General features: G+C 32.6%; 1 protein-coding gene across 3 annotated transcripts in view; it reads left to right on the top strand.

The window, feature by feature from the left end:
* Positions 1–1,400: 1,400 nt before the first annotated feature.
* LRRTM4 (leucine rich repeat transmembrane neuronal 4) overlaps positions 1,401–22,439 on the top strand; it is a 715,608-nt gene continuing 694,569 nt past the window's right edge. The window contains exons 1-3 of one of the 3 annotated variants that reach the window (XM_074332241.1): positions 1,401–1,686; positions 1,964–2,115; positions 3,980–5,526. In XM_074332241.1, coding sequence (XP_074188342.1) covers positions 2,112–2,115; positions 3,980–5,526 — 1,551 coding nt within the window. In that variant the 5' untranslated portion in view covers positions 1,401–1,686; positions 1,964–2,111. Of the gene's footprint in view, positions 2,116–3,979; positions 5,527–22,439 lie in introns of all 3 variants that reach the window. The other 2 variants (XM_019749833.2, XM_019749834.2) reach the window with 2 other exon arrangements.

Raw genomic sequence — 22,439 nt, 5'->3', positions numbered from 1 at the left:
ATTTCATTAGAAAGGTATATCCCTTTCATTAACCAAACTATACAACCTCTTTTGGTGTGTGTTTGCATTTTAATAGGTATTAAGCCTAAGTCAAAGGTAAACATGTCTAAAATAGAAATTCAGGTATCAGTTAGGAAAAGGGATATATTTAGGGGACATATCCCTTTCTGTTTTCTTGAGAAATCTTAGTAATTAGACAATTGCCTGTGACAGCCTACTCATGAATTGGAGTCAAATTCGGCATGACACTCATACGGTAAGCTTCCCCTTACTTATATTTTGACAGATAGTCTAAAACCGATAAACATTTCTAAAAATAGTCATTTCCAGTGATTTATAGCAATTCTAGATGCTTATGTAAAATTCATTTAAACTTCTCACACTTGCTAAATTATGTTGATAGTCTTATCTAGCAATCTTTCTCTGTATTACATTGGTTCATTCTTGTGGAATGTTCCAAAAATTGTTGTTTGCCAGAGGATTATGAAATAAACCAGTAAAGAAGAGAACCAAAATGGAAGTGTAATGTTATATTATTTTTTTTCAAAGTTCAGTACAGGTTCAAAAAAAAAATTGTGTGGAGTTTTAAAAAGACATATTTAAGGTATTTCATCCCTCCTGATTCTGAGGATACCCTGCACATTTTAGAGGAACACAACAGTGATGTAGAACTTACATACTTTTGTTTTTCTGGAAATACACATTATAAGTGATTTGCTTGAGAAAAAAATTGCATTATAAATGTAGACAAGTTTTTTAAAAATGTGACTGCACCAATGATAACAAGCTGGAATTCTACTCTTATCTAACATTGAGTCTCTTTTAGTTACCTCACATTTGGTTATATAGTACTAAAGGTGACTGCTTGAAGTCTTAAAAATGTACACTTATAGAAAGTAAAGATCTAGACTATTCAATATAATGCACAAAATTGCACATTTATTTTATTAAAAGGTGGGAATTTTAAAAAGTCGACCTAAGATTATTCAATGTAACCATCTTTAAAAGCGATCTAAATATATCTTCTCTTAAATAAGATTGCTTGTGTATGTGGTTTGTTTAAAAAATGTAAATAAATAAAACCAACAGCAGCAAAAATAAAACTCAAATTATTTCTGTTGTTGAAAAAAATTAAATTCCCTGTGATATGTGCATGTACAGCAAAAAAAAAATCAGGTCAAGGCAACTTTTAAAAATTAATTGCTTAATATTTAGAAAGCAGTGTTTTACTAAATATGTGGTATCACTGAATGGTACTCCTTGGCATAAACCTTTCATAATATATATTCTTGAAGAGGAAAAAAGTGATCCTGTGCCTTTAATTTCCCTTTCTGAAAGAGGGAATGCTGCACACCACTGACAGGCTCACTTGTTCCCGTCTTTAATGTGCAATCTGTTTTCTCCAGCGGAGGGCACTCAGTGTATCACAAACTCAAGCATTAGCACCAACAAGCTCTGAGCATCATCAGTCTCTGGAAAGCCTTCTGAATTAGACAAGGGCTGCCTCTCAGCACAGCTACAAAACACTTTAAACCTGACCAGCTAAATGGATAAACCTAGCCTGCATAGCTTTTAAACGGGGGTCTCATACAGCACAGGAGGCCTGCTTGCTTCCAGAACTGAAAATCCAGAGGATGAATTGCTTTATCTGGGGATGGCAAAAGCCAGCACAATAAGGAATGCCAGGTATTCTGAAGATTTCCTTTTTCTTTCTTTTTTTTTTTTTTTCCCTCCTCTCTTTTTACAGAGAAGTTGGTTACCTCTGAGGTGTGCTGTAGCTCTTTTGCACAGATTGCCAATTACTGCTGATGGGTCTCTGGTGAATTACACAATGCTCCTCAGAGCCTAGGACCCCCCCCCCCCCAACGGCTTCCTTCTCCCTGCCCCCCATGCCAGCCCTTGCTGATTTTTTTTTTTTTTCATATATGTATATATATTTTTTTGCCTGTCCTCTCCGGGGAAGTTTGTATGGGGCTGCTAGCTCACATGCGGGATCAGAACGGTGTGAATGACAGCCGCACTGTGTCATGAAGGTGGTGATGGTTTCAGCCCCGGAGACCAAATAAGAAGAAAGCGGAGAGGGGGGGGAACCGTCTTTTGGATGACAAAGGATGGGTAAGTGAACTTTTGTTGTTTTCTGCTTAGCAAAGCTGATCCCCTAGGCTTCCTATCCTCAGTCATGGCATTAGCTGATAAAAGACAGGAAACAGGCAAAAAACAGCAGCCTCTGAGTTTTCCAGTTGACTCGCTACAGTTGCTATTATGTTTGTAGATCATTTTCCTTTTTGTATTTTTTTTTTAATTTGTAAATGCGTAACACGGACTTAGACTGGAGAGAAATAATCTTTAAAACTGCCTCTTCTGTATGCGTATGCACAGCTTGGGAATTGAGCATGAGAAAAACATTGTGTTTGCTCCTATTTCTTGCTAATATTAACCATACTTGTATTTCTGATCACTGTCAGGAAGATTATTAACACTTTACTGTGTGTGTGTAGGGGTGGGGTCTCTACTTTATCAGAGGTCGCGCAAGGGCTTGTCTTATCTTTGAAGCTGTATCTTGAACCCAGCTTCCAAATTTCCAGCAGTCATTTGCCAGTCTTATTTTTTCAAGTGTGACTGGCTCCCCCCCCCCCCCCCCCCCCCCCCCCGTCTGGGAGAGCTGGAATGTATTTCAATGAGTCTGTAGCTGGCAAGAGGACAGAAGGACAGAGAGCAAGATCGGGTTTCAAATAGAAAAAAAAAATTCTTAACCAGTTGAGTAAAAGGAGAGTTGTTGTTTTTTTGTTTGTTTGTTTATTTTTTTTTTATTAGGGGTTTGGCTGATTGCCTCTTGGTTAAAAATATGAATATTTAACAGAAATAGAGAAACCGCATCACAAGGTAGTTTGTTTTTTTGTTTTTTTTCTACCACTAAGAAATAATAAATCTACTTTTGACAGAGGAAAGACGTCCCTTTAGATACTATGACTTGGAAATGCAGCGCAAGTGGCAATAGGTTGCAACTTTGCAGGTTTTCTGAAGTTAATGCAGGTTTTCTGAAGTTAATGGAGGTAGGGGAGGGAAAAAAGTCAGTGAGAAATTTGAGCAGGTTGGGATGGGGGAGGGGAATGGTAGTTTGCCGCTTCTCTACTTGTATATTCCCCATATTTGCCAAAGCAGCTATGTTAAAAATAACAGTAAAACTAATACTACACAAGATGATTTTGCATTTTATGCCAATATTTAATAGGAATTTGATGATCTTAACTTTGGAGTGTTCTATGTAATCAGTAGTCAGGGTTCTGTGTGCCTGTATCACTGGGCAGGGGGCGCACAGAAAGCAGCTCCTCCTGAATGTGGAAAGCACATATGCCTATTACCTCATTGAGAGTACCTTGCACTGTCGTTAGTCTTCATACTGTGCTTCATTGGCTGCCCACATTAGTCCCAGTGTTATTTTTTCAGAGCTCATGTATTGTTTTTCCAGTATGCAACAAGGATACAATTTCAGGCAGGGCAAACTTGGGTTACCTTGCTAGCTTACTGGAGACTCCTTTGCCAAATCACAGCCTGTTCGTTCTAGTAGGAAAAATGTATGAAGAAGGGTTTTAGGAAGTCACATTTTTGCCATTCCCAGAGGACTTAATATTCTTCCTTTTGGTACTAGTTTTGACAGAGCGACTAGAAAAATATTATTGTTATTAAAATGTTGTCATTAGGTGAAAAGACTGTACTTTTCAGTGTTGATGTGCACATATAACTCCTGAAACTCGGGAAAGCTGTTCTGGGTTCTACAGCCCTATGGCGATTTGAAAATCAAGGAAGAAAGAATGAAACCTAAATAGCAAACATGCAACACTGAAGACAACAAGGCTTTCAATGTTAAACACGTTCTTAAATCAGCTGTCCCATTACTGCACTAGATGAAATGCCCCTGATATTGGTGATTTATATTAATAGCTTTACAATGTGCATTTGTCTTCTTTTAACATTGTAGGTTTCCGTTTAATTACGCAGCTGAGAGGCATGCGTGTGGTGCTTGTGCTACTTTCTACACTGCTGCTTGCTATGCTCACGGGGGCTCAGAGAGCTTGCCCAAAGAATTGTAGATGCGATGGCAAAATTGTGTACTGTGAGTCTCATGCTTTCGCAGATATCCCAGAGAACATTTCTGGAGGATCACAAGGCTTATCATTAAGGTTCAACAGTATTCAGAAACTCAAATCCAATCAGTTTGCCGGCCTTAACCAGCTTATATGGCTTTATCTTGACCATAATTACATTAGCTCAGTGGATGAAGATGCATTTCAAGGCATTCGTAGACTGAAAGAATTAATTCTAAGCTCCAACAAAATTACCTATCTGCACAATAAAACCTTTCACCCAGTTCCCAATCTCCGCAATCTGGACCTTTCCTACAATAAGCTTCAGACATTGCAATCGGAACAATTTAAAGGCCTTCGGAAACTCATCATTTTGCACTTGAGATCCAATTCTTTGAAGACTGTGCCAATAAGAGTTTTTCAAGACTGCCGAAATCTTGACTTCCTGGATTTGGGTTACAATCGTCTTCGAAGCTTGTCCCGAAATGCTTTTGCTGGCCTCTTGAAGTTAAAGGAGCTCCACTTGGAGCACAATCAGTTTTCTAAGATCAATTTTGCTCATTTTCCACGTCTCTTCAACCTCCGCTCAATTTACTTACAATGGAACAGGATTCGCTCCATTAGCCAAGGCTTAACATGGACTTGGAGTTCCTTACACAACTTGGATTTATCAGGGAATGACATCCAAGGAATCGAGCCGGGCACATTTAAATGTCTGCCCAATTTGCAAAAGTTGAATTTGGATTCCAACAAGCTTACCAACATCTCACAGGAAACTGTCAATGCGTGGATATCATTAATATCCATCACTTTGTCTGGAAATATGTGGGAGTGCAGTCGGAGCATTTGTCCTCTATTTTATTGGCTTAAGAATTTCAAAGGAAATAAGGAAAGCACCATGATATGTGCAGGACCTAAGCATATTCAGGGTGAAAAGGTTAGTGATGCAGTAGAAACATATAATATCTGCTCTGAAGTCCAGGTTGTCAACACAGAAAGAGCCCACCTGGTACCCCAAACTCCCCAGAAGCCTCTGATCATCCCTAAACCTACGTTCTCCAAATCTGATCTCACCCAACCCACCCTTGAAACACCAAGCCCCTCTCCAGGGTTTCAGATTCCTGGCACAGAGCAAGAGTATGAGCATGTTTCATTTCACAAAATCATTGCAGGGAGTGTGGCTCTCTTCCTCTCAGTGGCCATGATCCTCTTGGTTATCTATGTGTCTTGGAAACGCTACCCAGCCAGCATGAAACAACTTCAGCAGCACTCTCTTATGAAGAGGCGGCGGAAAAAGACCAGAGAGTCTGAAAGACAGATGAATTCCCCTTTACAGGAGTATTACGTGGACTACAAGCCTACAAACTCTGAGACCATGGATATATCCGTTAATGGATCTGGGCCCTGCACATATACCATCTCTGGCTCCAGGGAATGTGAGGTATGAACCATGATGCTCCTAAAAGCATTTCTACTGCGGGGAAGGAGAGGTAAATGTTTGAAGCACTAGAGGTGTCTCTGATCACTAGAAAGATTAATGACCCTTTTGCTTTTGGGTTTTGTTCAGTGTGAAAGGTTACTTAATTAAATTACAACCACCAGGAATTGACTGCTTTTTTTTTTCTTTCTTTATGGTTGAAATTTGAAGGAAGTTCATTCAAGGATGAGATTAAGTTGGAATAAAACACTATGTTACAACATCTGTTTTTCTTTTTTTTTTTTTTTGGTTTTTTTAAGAGTTTGTATACATGCGTTGGACTTAACACACATATACACAAACAAATTTCATTCTAAAATTTATGTCTGGTTCTTGTTGTTTGACTTTTGTAATGGAGTAAAGGAGAGGCCAGATTAATTTAAAAACAAAGTGATTTTACCAAAATTCCAGGAGGTAAAGACGATTTAAACCAAAGAGCAATTTACCCAAGGTTTGATTTTTGTTGTACATTTTAGTTTTTAATTAAAGCATGCAACAGGGATCTCACAGGGATAACTGTTTTCGTGTTACTTGCTATTTAGTTATTAGACCAGCATAGAGAATGTCAGAGGCCCACTGTGTAATTGTATTAGGTTTTTAAAGATGTCTGTCTTCCTCCCTTTCTTCCTTCTTCCCACCTTCCCTCCGTCCCCTTCTCTGCCATCTATTCTTTCTTTCCTTCCTCCCTCTTTCCTTTCCTTCTTTCCTTCCTTCCTATTTTTTTCTTTCTTTTTTTTCCTTTTTTTGTAATTACTGGACATAGATCATTTTTTTTTCAAAGGTTTCTTAAGTGCTGGTTATTTATATATAATTAGAATGAAACTTAAACTCCATGTTTTGACTTTGTTCGTGGAAACTAAAATCAGGTCATGGTATCATGGATGATTTAGCAATAACATAATGACAGGCATAACAGGGACTGTCTGTCAGTATTGTTGTCATCCCCAAAAGAAACAATGTGCATTCTTGTTAAACTTACCCAAAACTAAGTGTTGCAAATATTTATGAATAAAAAGAGAGAGATTTGAGTTCTGGGTATTTTTCCCTTTCTGTAATATTAGCCTCACATGAAGGCATTTCATGTTATTTATTATTTTCGTTTTCATGAGAAGAAGTTTTGACCCAGTTTCTGATTATTAATTTAAAGATCCCTTACAGGAACATGTTTATGAATAGTCATAATAATCAAAATAGTCACATATTTCAACTTGTTGGTAAGTAATACCAGTTGCAAATCATTCTTTCTTGGTAAAGTTGACCAAAAAGTGGAAAGACTGACTGCCAGGGCCTTGTTGCTGGAATGAACTAGTGAAGAGAGGTTAAATTCTGGCACTTTGTCATCTTAGTATCCAATTTTAAACACTACTTTTTCAAAAGAAAGTTTTAACGGGTATTTGAAGACTTGGCCCATTTTAATACTAGATATAACACTTGGAAATATATTTGCTCTTTGATAATATATACCTAAATCTTTCCATACTTTAAATGCAGATGCTAATGAAAATGTTCTTTGAGTTTGAAATAATCTGCAACTCAGTATAATTTGGAGTATTGAGCTATTCTTCTGAGTTCAGTTTCTCCTTTTTTGTCTGTGATTGAAAATGAGAAAAGTAATCCTAGATTTACCTGTATATGCCATAGCCCTTAAAAATTAGAGAATAAAATATTTTATATAAAATCAAACAAGGCTTGATGCTTTTATTGCAGGTCGACATTTATATATGAATATTAGTAAAACAAATTCATCCTGTTTTTATTCTAGATTCTTTTTATAGTTTGAGATACTTTTAAAGGCTAGTAATATAGAAAGGAAAGAAAAGTCCAGATCCATTCATTCATTTTCTCTTGACTTTTGCAGTAGAATGGTGATTTTTATTTATAAGAATCCCCCCCCCCACAAAAAAAAAGAAAGATTATTGAAGACTAGGATTAAGAACAGTGGCTCTAAAACCTTTTCAGCGATCTTAAATTCCAGAGATTATTCCTTCAGAGACTGTAGGCATTATAATAATAGAAACAAAATAGAAACCAGTTTTATTCCATAAAAACATGAGTGTTTGAAAACACATTTTGATACTATAGATGTTATGTAGAATGGTGTTTATGGTCAGGAAATTGCAGTGTATTGTTGGGGATGAATGACAGACGTGGTGTTATGGTGTTAAGTAATGAAGAATTTAGTTAAATATTATAATGACGCTATTGATTCAAAATTGCATTCCTATTGAAGTAGATCAAACTCTCCATGCCTGAAAAGGGAGAAAATGGTAAGCTAAACATTTAAGACCATAACTTAACTTTCAAGTGTTAGGGGTCCAATAAAGCTACAGTTAAATGAACATTACTTTGTTTTGAAACACAAACACCCAAAAGCGAACATTGCAGCCACCACTCCCCCTTTCTTACAGGATATTCAGGGTGTTACAGTTTATAGCTGGATATCAGAATTGAGAAAAAGCAAATTCTTAAACTTGTTATGAAAACCGTAATTTTCCCTTCCTTCTTTGTCACCTCGGAGTAAAATTCCTCCTGTTGAGAAAACTTTTCTACAAAATGAAGCCAAGAGAAAGGAAAGATTTGCCCAAGATTATAATTTTTTTTAGGACAGTAGAGGTATGCTGGGTTTTAGTCTGGTGGTATTTTCATCAGCCTCACATATCAATAGCTTAGAAAAATAGAGGACTATTAATAGATTTATAATACAATTTTGTGAAGTAGCTTTTTTTTTTATTCAAAATGTCAAACAATACCCAATAAAGCCATAAATGTTTAACTAAGAAACTTAGCACCAAATGCTAATTTTCTAAGATTAGTGCCTTGAAAAAAAAATTGTATTAAATTGAAAAGTCCATTTATACACTGATGTTATATTCAGTTATCATGGTCTAACTATAGTTAAAATATTCATTTTGTCTATTTTTTTTAGAAGAAAATAAAAATATTAAGATTTAGGGTTAGGATGGTGTCTGTGACCCCCTGACAAAAATATAGCACGCAGTTTACAAAGTCTATTACTTTGGTTCTATTCTTTACAAGTTTTAATTTTGAAAAGTCCATGTGCACATCCTATGCTAATCAACTGAAGGAGAATATTGTAATAACTTAGGCAGTAAAAATCTCTTATATCTATAAAAGACGAATAGAGTAGATAGTTATGAATAATTAATATGATATATGGCTCAACTCTAATAGATACATACATCTCCATCATCATACTTTGAGTGGATCAGTGTGCTAGGTTGGAATGAATCATTTAATTTGTCCTCAATATGTGCTCAGTAAAGAGAACCTAATGCCAAAAGGATACAGCTTTGCCTAAAACTTAGTGAGGTGTCGTGAAAGAGAAAATTGCTAATACTTACTTACTTTAGGAAATAGTTTGTGAACCTACATAGATTTATCTCCCTAAAAATATTACAGAAATTATGAAGTTAATTGATCCTGCATACCAAAAGTGTACGTAAAGATTATATAGGAGAGATTTTTGAAAATCTCGTTCTTCTAGGACATGTTTATCAACTGAAAATAGCAAGGACATTGATAAAATCAATCATTTGAATATAGGACAAGAAAGAACATTATTTCAAGTTTGTCTTTTGAATTAAAAAGATGAAATTGGCAAAACTTTAAAATGAATGAAAGTTGTCTCTAAAGACATCCTCTATCTAGGGTTTTTAAAAGTAAAGTAATTATAATATAAAGTTTAATGATCCCATAAAATGCTAACAGTGCTGTCATTAGGAAAATGGGAGTATAGGTGACATTAGATACATATTTTCCAAATACTTGATATTTTGGTTATACTCTTCAAAATCATGTAAAATATAAATATATATGGGTTATTTGGGGCTTACAGTATTTTTTTCACTGCTGTGCAGTGGGTGGTGTAGACCATTTCTAACAGTTTACATTTATATTTATTGAGGGTCTTAGGTCACATCCAAACTATTGATTTAAGGGGTTATTAACGTCTTTCTAAACTTTAGAAATTGACATTTTGAAGTATACTGAATGAATTTCTAAGAATGGAAAAAGCATAATATGTTCAAAGAGGATTCTAAGTAAAGCAGGACCAGTGTCATTGAGTTTAACACCTTACCAACATAAAGCTACAGAAAATAAACTTTATTTTAATGGCTAACTACTACTGTATCATGTTAAAATATTGTAATTGAAAGTATACTTTGTATATTCATATAAAGTATATTTATGTGTGTATATATGTGTGTGTTTGTATGTAAGTATGTGTATGTGTTCATATACTGTGAGAGAGAATATAAATGTATTTCCATTAAGTTTTTTGTCCATTTTGAAGATTTGAAGTATTAGTGAAAAATAAGGGTTAAAATGACCAGAATCTGTAAGTCAGGAACATACTTCTTAAGATAAATATTAAATCTCTCTAAAGTTCTAAGTATCTTATGTCTAGACAGTCTAATATTCTTAAAAAAAAAAGAAAAAGAAAAAGAAAGAAAAGCAGAATTTAAACTACACATTGTCATTTTTGGTGTGACTTTGGACTAGTCACTTCATTTCTCTGTGACCCATCACTTAATGAATGTTTTCAACTAGCACAATATATCCCAAATCAAAACATTCCTCAGAGTAGTAAACTTTGTAAAATTTCTGATCATTCCCAGGACCACAAGAGGAAGATGGATATACTAAAAAAACTGAGTGATTAATATTCATTGCCAATGAGAAAAGAAAGAACTACTAGAGTTAATAAAAAACAAAAAAAATGGCCTGCTATGTGAACAGCCATACAATTTCTTCATGCTTGAGGGGAAAGTACCTAATACACACACATACACATACACACACACACACACGCACGCACATGTGAGCAGACACACAAATTTATATATCTTTTAAATTATGCCAAGTAACTAGTAATTTTGAAGCATTTAAAATATGACTTCTTTTTAAAAAATCTATAGTCTGAATTTGATCCAATTAAAATCTATTTGTGAATAGAGTTTTCATTAGAATCTGCAGATGGTGGTAGTGAAGAGAGACAGCTGCCAAGAAGGCCTGACATTAATTTAGGAGCAATTTGAAACTGATAATAAAGGGTTCAATTACTTTTTCTAGAATTAGCTCGTGTTTGCATCTCATGGACAAGGTTTTAACAATTGGTTTATCTCTCAGATCCCAAGTTGAGATGTCTGGCAAATGTATAGCTTTTGACACACCCCAGTAATCGTCATGATTCCAGAATTTTTCTTTTTGAGACTTTCCTATATTCAATAGAATCTAGTCCTAGAGCTACATTTATAGATAGCTTTATGCTTTGCAAGTTGCTTGGTAATATTAGCATTGGGGACAGTGAGTCATCAGAATTTTCATGTCTCTAGAGTTTCATGAGTCACTAAATCAAAGTGAAACAGTGGCAACCTCTATATTACCAGATACTGGTAGTTTTGAAAAATTAGTATGTCTTTGGATCAGTGAAAAGCATGAAAGTGATGTTGACTATGTTTTACAAATTAAAATTGCTTTTTATAATACCAAAAGACTATCATTTATTGGATGATTGTAATAAAATCTCAGTATTCTTAAAATGAAAGAGAAATTATGAGGATGTTTTTCTCATGCACTGTGCCATTAAAATTTTAACTGTTACTTAAGGAAGGTTGAGAAAAAGCACAGTATTTCTTATGGTATCAAAATCGCTGGCTTTTTAATAAACTGCTTTAATATGCTTGAAACTGCTCGATATGTGCCAAAGCTATAATTTATTCTCCTGCTAAATACTTTAAAAAAATAATGCTTTCACTGTCAAGAGAAATTAAGGTCTAAACAAATATGTGACTGTAGGAAATTAATCCTTTAAAAGAAAGATAGTTGACTTTAAGTCAAATCTTACATATTATAATACTTGTAAAAATAAGGTTTGAGAATGAAATGATAGCAAAGTTGATACACAGTACTGAAAAATTAAAGTAATAGTGAGAATATTTTAAAAAAACCAGAAAAATGTACTTTGCAAAAATTGTGAATAAGCTTGCTAAAAGGAAAACATGGAACAAAAGCTGAAGCCTGGATATGAAATAAATAATAAACACATGCATAACTCAATAAGATTATATTTTACATTATTGTACATGTTTGTACATGAAAATGAGGTACTTTATATTTTAATATTATATAAATGGTATTCTTAAACATAAATATCAAAGTAACTTTGAAATACAATTGTGTTTAAACAACCATGTAAAATTAAGCGCCCATGTAGCCCACATAACTATATCTGAAAAACTGAAGTATATATTGCACAGATAGTACAGTGATATATTATACTTTTGAATAAACCCTGTTTTTACTAACTTGTTCAGTTCACATGAATTGCCTCGAAAGTAAATATTTGGAAGAGTCATTAAGGAAAATTTAAAGACATCAAAATGTTGTTTCTTCTATCATTGCCTTGATTTATGATTGTTTTCTGAATTTTGGGGTAACCATACCACCATCTCTTAGAAGGTTGTTTTCTCTCCTTTACTTCAGTCTTCTGTGTATTTACTGAATTTTCAGACATTAGCATTAGGGGTATAGATGTAATCATGAAACCTACGAAAAAGGTTCATCTTTTTTCTCTTTTTTTTAAAAAACTTAAATTCTTATAGTATTAGTAGAAGAAAGTAAGGTGCAGTAAACATTTTTATCACTTTGGTTTTAAAAGAAAATCTTAAGGTAGAGAAAATAACTTTAAAACAAAATTTTCTACACAAATTTATAATTATCATTTTTATCTAATATTTCAATGGTTGAAATCTTCAAATCTCATTGAATTTAAAAACTAAAAGTGTATTTATTTTATAATATATTTGAGTACTCGAATCTGCCAAGATGATATGAATATAGATGGGTTTAAGAAAACTCACTCTTTAAGATATCAGTAAGCAAATGTATATGTCTAAATAGGAATATATAGAGTCATGAATTGATTCTATTTGAGGTTCCTTTTTAAGGTTAGAGCAAAACTATATGGACACTAATTTTGGAATAGTAAATGATACATTGTTTGATTTTGGAAAGTCAATGCATTTAATTTATATTCACTGCGTACTTTCATTTTAAAGAATAACAATTTCTATTTTTCTGTCTTCTTTTGAAATTAACTATCATCAAATAAAACATTGAAATTACACTAATTTCATTACAACTGTTTAAACAAAAAAAATCAAGCAACAGTCTTTTGGTATGAATTCTATGCTTGCTTTTTCAGTTCCTCCATCAAGTCACTTTACATTTGTTCTTTAATATTCTCCTAAAGGTCTAATTATTGGTGGTGCTGGGGATTATTGGAAGTTGATTTTTTGTTTCCTTTGACTGACTCTTATTAAATTCATTTATGTTCAAATGAATCCCTGAAAATATTTCTTGTTTGTTTTAGCATAAATTTGATCATGGTACATTTCACTATTAAGTATTTGATACTTATAATTTTAAATTGACACCAACTATTGTTCATTGTTTCTAATAAGACTTATAAAAAAGGGAAAAAAATAGAAATATATATTAATTGTGCCTGAGTCTTTTTTTATTATGGTCTCCATAGATGAAAAATTGTTATTTTTTTCTGTGTTTGTAGGTCTGTAAAAGTAATAGCAGAGAGGTCAGTCTTAAAGTACTTGAGGTTGATGGTCAAACCACAACATGGACCGAAATTGCATTGGTCCAGTGGTTAGATCGAGGGGTGAAAAAGAGGTCTCAGAGATTTGAAACTGACTCACTTTACTTCTGTAATATCGGACAACTAAATATATATCTGACCTTTCTGTGATATAATTTTTCCATCTATTGAACTGGGATAATAACTTTCCAACTAACTTGTTGAAATGATTAATGAGCTACTATTCAAAAACCACTCTGAATTCCTCCATAAAAAGCTTCAGTGTAAATATAAATATTAGCCATAGCCCTATTGTCTACTGAAAAATGCAAAATACAATGTGGCTGTATTATTTTCATTGTTATTATTATTATAATGATGGTTATAATACTCCCTGATGTAGAAACAAGTGTTGTGGTTACATTTTTACTAAAGTGAACAATAAACCTGACCTTTCAGTCCCTTGTCTGAGCTGTAATTTAGTTTGGGTACCAGACACATTAATATTTAAATAATACCCTGGGATTTGTAAAATACTCCCTTTGCTGAACATTTTATTCACATTTCAAAGAAAGCAGCAGTAATTCTTGTACTGGTATTAACTCTAAAGAAGAAATGGGTTATAGAAACAACTTACAAATTTCCAGTCTGATCAAATTGTACCCTTCCTTTCATTTTCTTAACAAATGGAGGCAGTTTTAATTTTCCTAAAATATTTATTCATACGAGTGGGAATTTTCCAACAGTATATAGAGTATTCCTTATGAATAAATTAATATGTGATTTTTAAGAAGACCCAATATTTCTCTAGTGTGCATATTTAGTTAAATATAAAATGAGCTCTTATTTTTGCATAACTATATTATTATATAATTCCTATTTTTCTCCCAATAACTGAAATGTATTTTAAAGTGAAATACATTTCTTTTTTAAGTTTTCCCGTAGAATACATACTGTGATACTATTGCATGCTATGAAATAGAGGGCACTACGCGGTACAGATTCTTAACAAAAAGAAACATCCTACATATAAAAGAAAAATGTTATCTTTGCAAGAGAAGACTACACGTTGTTTTCTTTGTAATTGGAAAGGTGGAATTACTCCAAATTTGGGATTCTGCCAGTTGTCGAGTATGTCTCTTCCAGTTATGTATTCTGGAACTAGGAAAATAACCCCAGGATAGACTCATGGACCCACTAGATGCGCTATGAAATGGACCTGAACCAAAAGTCCATTAATCACAGTGAGCCCTCACCCTGGCTAGGGGACCAAAGGTGATATTTTGAATCTCACTTCAGGGACAACGTCCAGTAATCCCCCAAAGTCTGATTACTTCACTTTCCCCATTGCACATCCACCTTGGTAAATAGCCATGTGTTCCTTTGGGGAAGGCCAGGAGAAAGCGTATGCATGTTTGATAGTTTATCTGCTTAGCAGGATCTTTCCTCAAGGGTGTTTCACCTGCCTTTCATTCAAAAGGTTCTGGATCTGTAAACTGGCTTAAGTCTGGGCCAGAAATCTGTTTCAAGTTGGACTTCTGTTCACTTGACCTAGCACTCTTCCACTTGTAAAGATCAAGTAAGAATTTAGTGGACTGCTCATGTCCTTTTTTTCCTAAGGGCACAGTGATTAAATAGACGACCTCATAGATTGCTTTTGAATCACACTATTTTTATTACTACTGTGACTTTGCTGTCTCTTATGGTAAACATGCCTATCTTGTCTTGGGCAATTCAATGCTGACACGAGGTCCACCCGTGGAGGATCTCATTTTCCCCATTATATTCAGGGATGCCAGTTCAGTGGTAGCTGTTCCCCGCTGTAATTTCTGACCTGCAGCAAAGTGTGACAGCAAAGAGCCATTAATCCTGACCTTACTTTTCTCAATCTCTTTACCCTCCTCTCTATTTGCCAGATTGTCAATCAGTTTTACATTTTGAGATATGGTTTGTAGCATTCTAATCCAATTTTTAAAACATTTTTTGAGAATCGGTGGTTAGATTCCAGTCTTGAAACTTGAAAGATAAGAGAACATAAAATATAAATGTACATATTTAACCTTTACCAAATCATAGTTCCATTGGTTCTCAATGTACTCATACTTTGTCTTTTCTCAAATGACTGGGGAATAAGAGATGATTTTAAATCAATATTCCAACTTTTTGCCTCTTTAACTTTACCATAACATCTTCCTTGAGAATGTGTATACAACTCTCCACCAAAACATGAAGATTGGTGAGGAGCATTGTCCTAGAAAGAAGATAGTATCCATTCTCTCTCTGAGAATTTACTGAAATACTGAAAATTTACTGGAACATAGTGATTAATCACAAAAACAAACATATTACTTTATTAATGTTGTCAGACTATCCCTCTTCTATTAAACAGACAGATAAATATTATTCTGAAATATGAACAAGTATAATTTTGTGGATTAACCTGACATATTTTATATTTTATTATTTTCTAATTATAAGTGGATAATTCCATAGAAAATGTTGAAAACGTGAGGTTATTTATGAAAATAAACAACTATCAAAAATCCCATTATGCAGTGAAAGTACTTTAAAAATTCTGCTATATTTACTTATATGCACACATTTATGTGTGTATGGGTGTTTATAAGATTAATTTGACTTTGGAAACTATATATATATATATAGTGAATAAGCTTGTTTATATATATATTTACTTTGAAGTTCAAATTTATATACATATATATTTTACTTTGAAGTTCCAATTTATATACATATATATATTTTTTTACTTTGAAGTTCAAATTTTATAATGAATAGAACCACTTTTTAAACATTATTTTTTGAAATTACATCCCTAAGATGTGTCATGTTTTACTTATATCTTCCTTTTGTTGGACATTTATGATGCTGTGTTTCACTGTTACAAATATTTCTTCAGTGACCTCCCCATTTAGATTATTAGAAGAGAAAATTCATAGTCAAAATAATGAAAAATTTAAAGTTAACTCGTATCGCCAAATCATTATTTCAAAAATATACTTGTATTACATGAATTGCATGAGTTAATCATTTTTTCACGTATACACCAACATTATTATATTTTTCATTTAACAAGTTGACACCTTTTTTAGTGTTTAGTATTTACATCTTCAGCTTGAGAACAGTACAATAATTTTTTTGTATATGTGGTATTATTAGATTTCTTATTTTGAAATATGCTGTATTTATAGCCGTGAGGTCTACAGTAGTACTGGTTTTCATTCATTGCTTTAATTTTTAGAAAGGCCTTTCCCAGCCTCTATGTAAGTAAACATTTACTTACATCATTTCCTCTGTAGGTTTATATTTATATTTAATTCTTTAATCTACCTAAAATATTCTTTAGTATATCATGTGAAACACAGACCTAGTTGTTTTTTTCTCACTAAAAATTATACTTTTCCCAGCGTGTTTTACTTAAAGTAAATTTTTTATATATCCACATTAATTTTGTTATTTTTGTATTCTTCCCATGGATTCACTTCCTATTGTATCAGAATCATATTTTTACACTATTGTAGTTTTAAAATAGATTTTAGGTTTTATAAGTGTGTCTCTATTTCTGCTGTTAAATTCTACGTATTTTTAACAATTGTCCTTGTTATTCTTTGCTATTTTTATTTGAAATAAAATTTTGCATCTTTCTCTTTCTTTTTTTACTGAAAACACACACACGCACGTACACACACACACACACACACACACACACACACAATTTTGTCTGAGATTATGTGGATCTATGAATCCATAAGGGAAATAATTGAAATCTCTACAGTTGTCAAAAGGAAATGTTACAGATAGTATAAAAATGGCATAGAGCTCCATTTATATTACCCATTTCTTAGGTCCCCAATAATGATGAGTTGATTCATTTTAAAATTCTAATACATGTATAAGAACATACACGTACTATATATGTGCATATGTAATTATCAATATTTGACCAAATCAATTAATTTCAGTAAATTAAGTTAATTAAAAATATTTTGTCTAGTTAACATTAATTTTATAAAATACAAAAAGTATTAACTTTGTAATTGTTACTTTACTTACTTATTTTTCTATATTTTATTGACTAAATCTTGTAGAATAATATGAAATAATTACTGTGATTTGGAGCAACATTTTTTGTTCCTAATTTTAACACAGACTATTTCCTGTGTTTTAGTCCGTTTTATCATTCTGTTTATTCATTCATTTATTTATCCAACAAAAAATGTATTGTGTACCTACATTAGTAGGTGTTAACACTGGACTCAGTGCTATGTTTACAATAATGAATGAAATACTTTGTTTTAGGTAAAAACTTTTCACATTTATTGTACCTCTAGTCTCATTTATAAAATATGCATTCATCAGGATGGGCATGAGGTTTTACTAAGTGACTTTTTGGCATTTTGTTTTTCTCTTTTTATGAGGCATGGTTTTTCCTCCGCCTTTTAGTTATTGACATTATGAATTATACTGGGGTGCCAAAAAATGTATACAAATAGACACTTTGGTCATCATTGCTCAAGCAGTAGTTTGCCATAATCAGAAGTGTCTGGACGCTGATGGTAACCACTTTGAGCACCCTTGTAATTGCAGGAGTCAAGTGTGACTTGTATTCATCTTTTGTTATTGGTATATATTGAGTATTACAATTTTAATAGTTTTCCTTTCTTAAAATGTGTAATGCATTTTTGGCACCCTCTGTATACATTTTTATTTCCTAACGTTAAATGTTATTTGCATTTCTGTAATAAATTACGATTGTTTCTTTCATAATATTCTTACCTAGATCAGCTCTCATTGACTTTACTTTTGTTTACGATGATTAAACCTGTCTTAATTAAGAAGGGGGCTAGATATTATGCTCTCTTTATCAATTGTTATATTTAATAATTGATCTTTTCTAACTCTGAGATAGTTTAAATTATATGGACATTATCATTTCCTTTAAATTTAAAAATATCCACCAAAAATAGCCTTTGTAGTGCCCTTTTTGGATATAGTACTGAGAAAAAATTATAAATTTTATCCATTTGTATATTTTGCCTTTTTGTGACTTTGAATCAGAATATTATAGTTTCCTAGAAAAATACCCATTTTTTAAAAATTTAACGTGACATGATTTATTTAGGTAATACTTATTCTCAAATATCTTCTCTAGTCATATATTTGTTCATTAAATCACTATGGATCACTAGAGTAGAAACTGAAAATGAGGCAGGTGAGTTTCTTAGATCCCTACTTTTATAATCTAGAATAAAAGCATTCGATCATTAGTTGTATACCTTTTCCTTAAGATTTTAATCCTTAAAGATGTAAAATTCCTGTAGATTTTTGTATTTTAGTTGTTATTTTAGTTAATTTATTCTTGTTCCTAGCTGCTAAATCTTTTCAGATTTATTGATTTTTAAATTGAACTTGAGGAGAATTACCTTCAAACTATAGGGAATTATGTCAACATTCTACTTCCCAAGGAATAACATTGGGTATGCCTGAAAGAATGCCTCCACCAGTGCTCTCATAAATTCTAAGTAATTTTACCTTATCATTCTTATCTTACCTTTTGTTTTCTTTTATAGCAAAATCATTCCTTTGATCTAGTTCAGGGATTAGAAAAATATTTCTGTAAAGGACCAGGTAGTAAGTATTTTAGACTTTGTTGGCCATATGGTCTCTGTCACAACCACTTAAATCTGCCATTGTAGCATGAAAGCAAGCATAGAAAATATGTAAAAGCAGGAAACATCTGTGTCCCAATAAAACCTTATTTACAAAAATAGGCAATAGGCTGGGTTTGCCTCATATCTTAGGGTTTGCTGGTTCCTAACCTAGATCATTTTCATAGGCTTAATATACTCTGGAGTCGTATCTTTCAAAAATGAACAACATAGCATTTTCTCCTAACCTGGTATTTTCCTCTAATATTGCCTTATCTTATTTCCCTGTTCATAGAAAGTCTTTCCAGAAAATTCTACACCAGTCTACATTTCCTCATGAATCACTCCCTATAGTCCTCAAGTCACTGTTATCAGAGCCTGTCAAGCCATCAAAACAGCTTCTGCTAAGTTTGCCACTGACCTTATTATCACTAAATTTGATGCCCTTTTTTAATTCTTTTTTTTCTTTGATATCTCAGTAACATTCGACACTTGGTCTTTTCTTCCTTCTTTAATTGTTTTCCTTCCTGGAATTCTCTACTCGGACCATTCCTTCTTCATTTCAGCACGTCCTTTTCCATATCCTTATGGCTGCATCCTGTACCTTCTCTTATACCACTATTCCTTCATATGCATTCTCTCTCTCTCTCTCTCTCTCTCTCTCTCTCTCTCTCTCTCTCTCTCTCTCTCTCCAAATACAGCATGTATTATTATTTAAATACTAACAATAAATAAGTTATTTCCCTATTGCTTGACTTCATCTCTGAATTCCCCTCATATATACCAATTTCGTATTTGACATCTGAATTCAAATGTCTAAAATATACCTTAAACCCATTTCTAAACCAAACCATGACCTTTCTTTCCAAGCTTGGTTTTCTTTCAGTGGTTCTTGTCTTGGGAGTGAAGCTATCTATTTCTGTAAGTCCGAATCATAGGACTCATCCTTGACCCCCATCCTCATCCTCCATAAGCAATCCATTATGAAGTTCTGTGGATTTTACCTCTGAAGTCTCTTAAATCCATCCATGTCTCTAACTTCCCTAGTGCCACCTTTTTGCCTTATTTAATCTCCCTAACTCAGCCTTTGCTCAATTGGATTTATGCTCTGCATTGCTCACAAGGTGCAATTTTCAAAATGAAACTTGCTCACATCACCCTCCTCCTTTATTTAAAGCAATTTAATGGAGTTCTGTTGTTTTTAGGATGAAAACTAAAACCTTTAACGTGATCTTAAGAATCCTGAATAACCTGGCCCTGTTTTCCCAGATTCTTCTCACATCATACTCCCTTGCTCTCAAATATCCATCCAAGAAAGCCTCTGCACTCCCTACACTGGCCTCCTTTTCTTTCTCTCTTACTTGTCATGCTCTCTTCTTTGACAACATCATTGTATAAACCCAACCCTAGAATGCTGCTCGCTCCCATTGGCAACCTCCTCAGGAAGCCCCTGTAGAAACCCTTGTATTGTCAAACCACACTCTTTTATTCTTGCTCACCACCTCTTCTTTCTTAGTGAGTTGATTAATGTCTTCCAATTCTGTATGAATCTGATCTACCTAAAGGAAGATAATACATGACTGCTTTTGTTTGACAGCATATCCCTCATACCTCACGCCATGTTTTTCCTAGAATAGGAACTTCATAAATGTTTAGTGAAAGAACAAATGACTGCATTTCCAAATTTCATTTCTGTTTACTTTCTGCCTTTTGAAAATAATTAGCCTCTTGTCTTTGAAAAATTTCTTTGTAATTTTTGTCTTGAAGAATTAGTAAGTTGATAGTTTCAAATTTAAAAGTATAAATTAAATTTAGGATATAGATTGGGGTATAGCTCATTTTTTTAATATGCATCTTCACACTAACTTTTTTCACTAATACAGTTTAGATTCAAGATCGCAAAATGCATAAAGATTAATAGTAGAAAAATACTTTTATATATCCTTTCTGCCCATATTTGTGTAATTTTGTTACCCGAATACAAGTAATAGATACAAATTGTTTATAATCTGCCATTTTTACTTACCCTACATCAATAAGCAGTTATCTATAACAATTTTAGTTAGTGGATATTTAGTAATATTGTATGTTACTTTACAGTACATGGGTTCCAGTTTTGTTTAGATGCTGGTTTCAACATTTTTGGAATAAACAAATTTAAGATGATCATCTGCACATTTATATCTTTCTAAATATACTTAAGGATTAAAATAACATATTGATATTTCAATCCAGCTTCTCTACTTCAACATTTAAAAAAACTTTTGATGGGGACCTGTTCCAATATAAATGTAAAGGTATTTTTTTTTAATATTCACCACTTTGATTACTAATGATTTATATAATTTCTTGTATTTGTTTGACCTTTGTTTTATTTTATGTATTATATGTTCATTTTCTTTGTCAATTCATAATTTTTATTGACTTATTATAGGTTTTAAATTAGTTTATTAATCCTTTAGCTTCTGTAAACATCACAGATGTTTTTCTCAGGGTTTGGTGTTTATCTTTTAATTACTTTAGGTGGAATTTTTATTGTATAATTGAAAATTAGTTTCACATATTTCAATTATTCTATATTTTATTTTATTGTTTGTGCCTTTTTTGTATGGCACAAATGTTCTCTCCAGAACATATTAAATAAATATTCATTTTATTTTCCTCTAATCATTTCATTGTTTTAGTTTTCTATGCAAATCATTAATTCAACTAACCTTGTCAAAAATTTTATCTCGTTCCCCAAACTCATTTTTCATTTACTCACAGCTATGAAATGTTTCATTTGCTAACTTAGAAAACATTAAATAGTTATAGACACATATATCAAAGTTTTATGCATATATACTTATGGGTTATTGTATGATTATGTATTCACCTGTATGTTTCCATATATATAAATATATATGAATACACATGCTCTTTTATTAAACTTTTTTATTTTCCTAATGCTTTTATCATACTGTTTAATTAATATAATAGATTAAATTGCATTTCATTCATATTTTAAAATATTTTTGTCTATAATTTTCATCCCGTGTCTACATTTAATTATAAAAATCATATATATAAAATTGGTTATTTCACACTATCCCATTTCCTATAGCCTTTTATGCTCTCCAGAACCGTATTCTAGAAATAAATAATTGTTAACACTGCTCTGTATTCTTCTGGATATCTTCTTTGAATATACAAATGGATATGTTTTTCTTCTCAAATAATATATTAGCTGTAGTGATCTAAATTGTGTTTGTATGCTTTGTATTTATTTGTTTCATGTAATATATCTTGGACATTTCCCCATGATAGCAAATAAAGATCTCTTTGTTTTTAGTTTATTAAATGGGTTCTCTAGTGGGAGACAAATGAAATGTTTGAGGATATGGAGATAAACTTTAGAATTACCATGTCAGTACTCTAATAAAACTTTTTTGATACACTTATTGGAATTGTGTTATTTTTAAAGAATAATCCGGAGTGCATTAATATCTTTTACATTTTAAATCTTTCATCTTGAGATATAATAAAACTCTACTTATGTTACTTTCCATTTGTGAGTGAAGTGTAGAGTAAAACACTAAGATACCCTGCATATGGGA

The sequence above is a fragment of the Rhinolophus sinicus genome, linkage group LG05, assembly GCF_036562045.2.
Source record: "Rhinolophus sinicus isolate RSC01 linkage group LG05, ASM3656204v1, whole genome shotgun sequence".
NCBI classification, from domain to species: domain Eukaryota; kingdom Metazoa; phylum Chordata; class Mammalia; order Chiroptera; family Rhinolophidae; genus Rhinolophus; species Rhinolophus sinicus.
The sequence above is the reverse complement of the archived record's forward strand: the minus strand, read 5'-3'. Positions and strand labels throughout refer to the sequence as shown.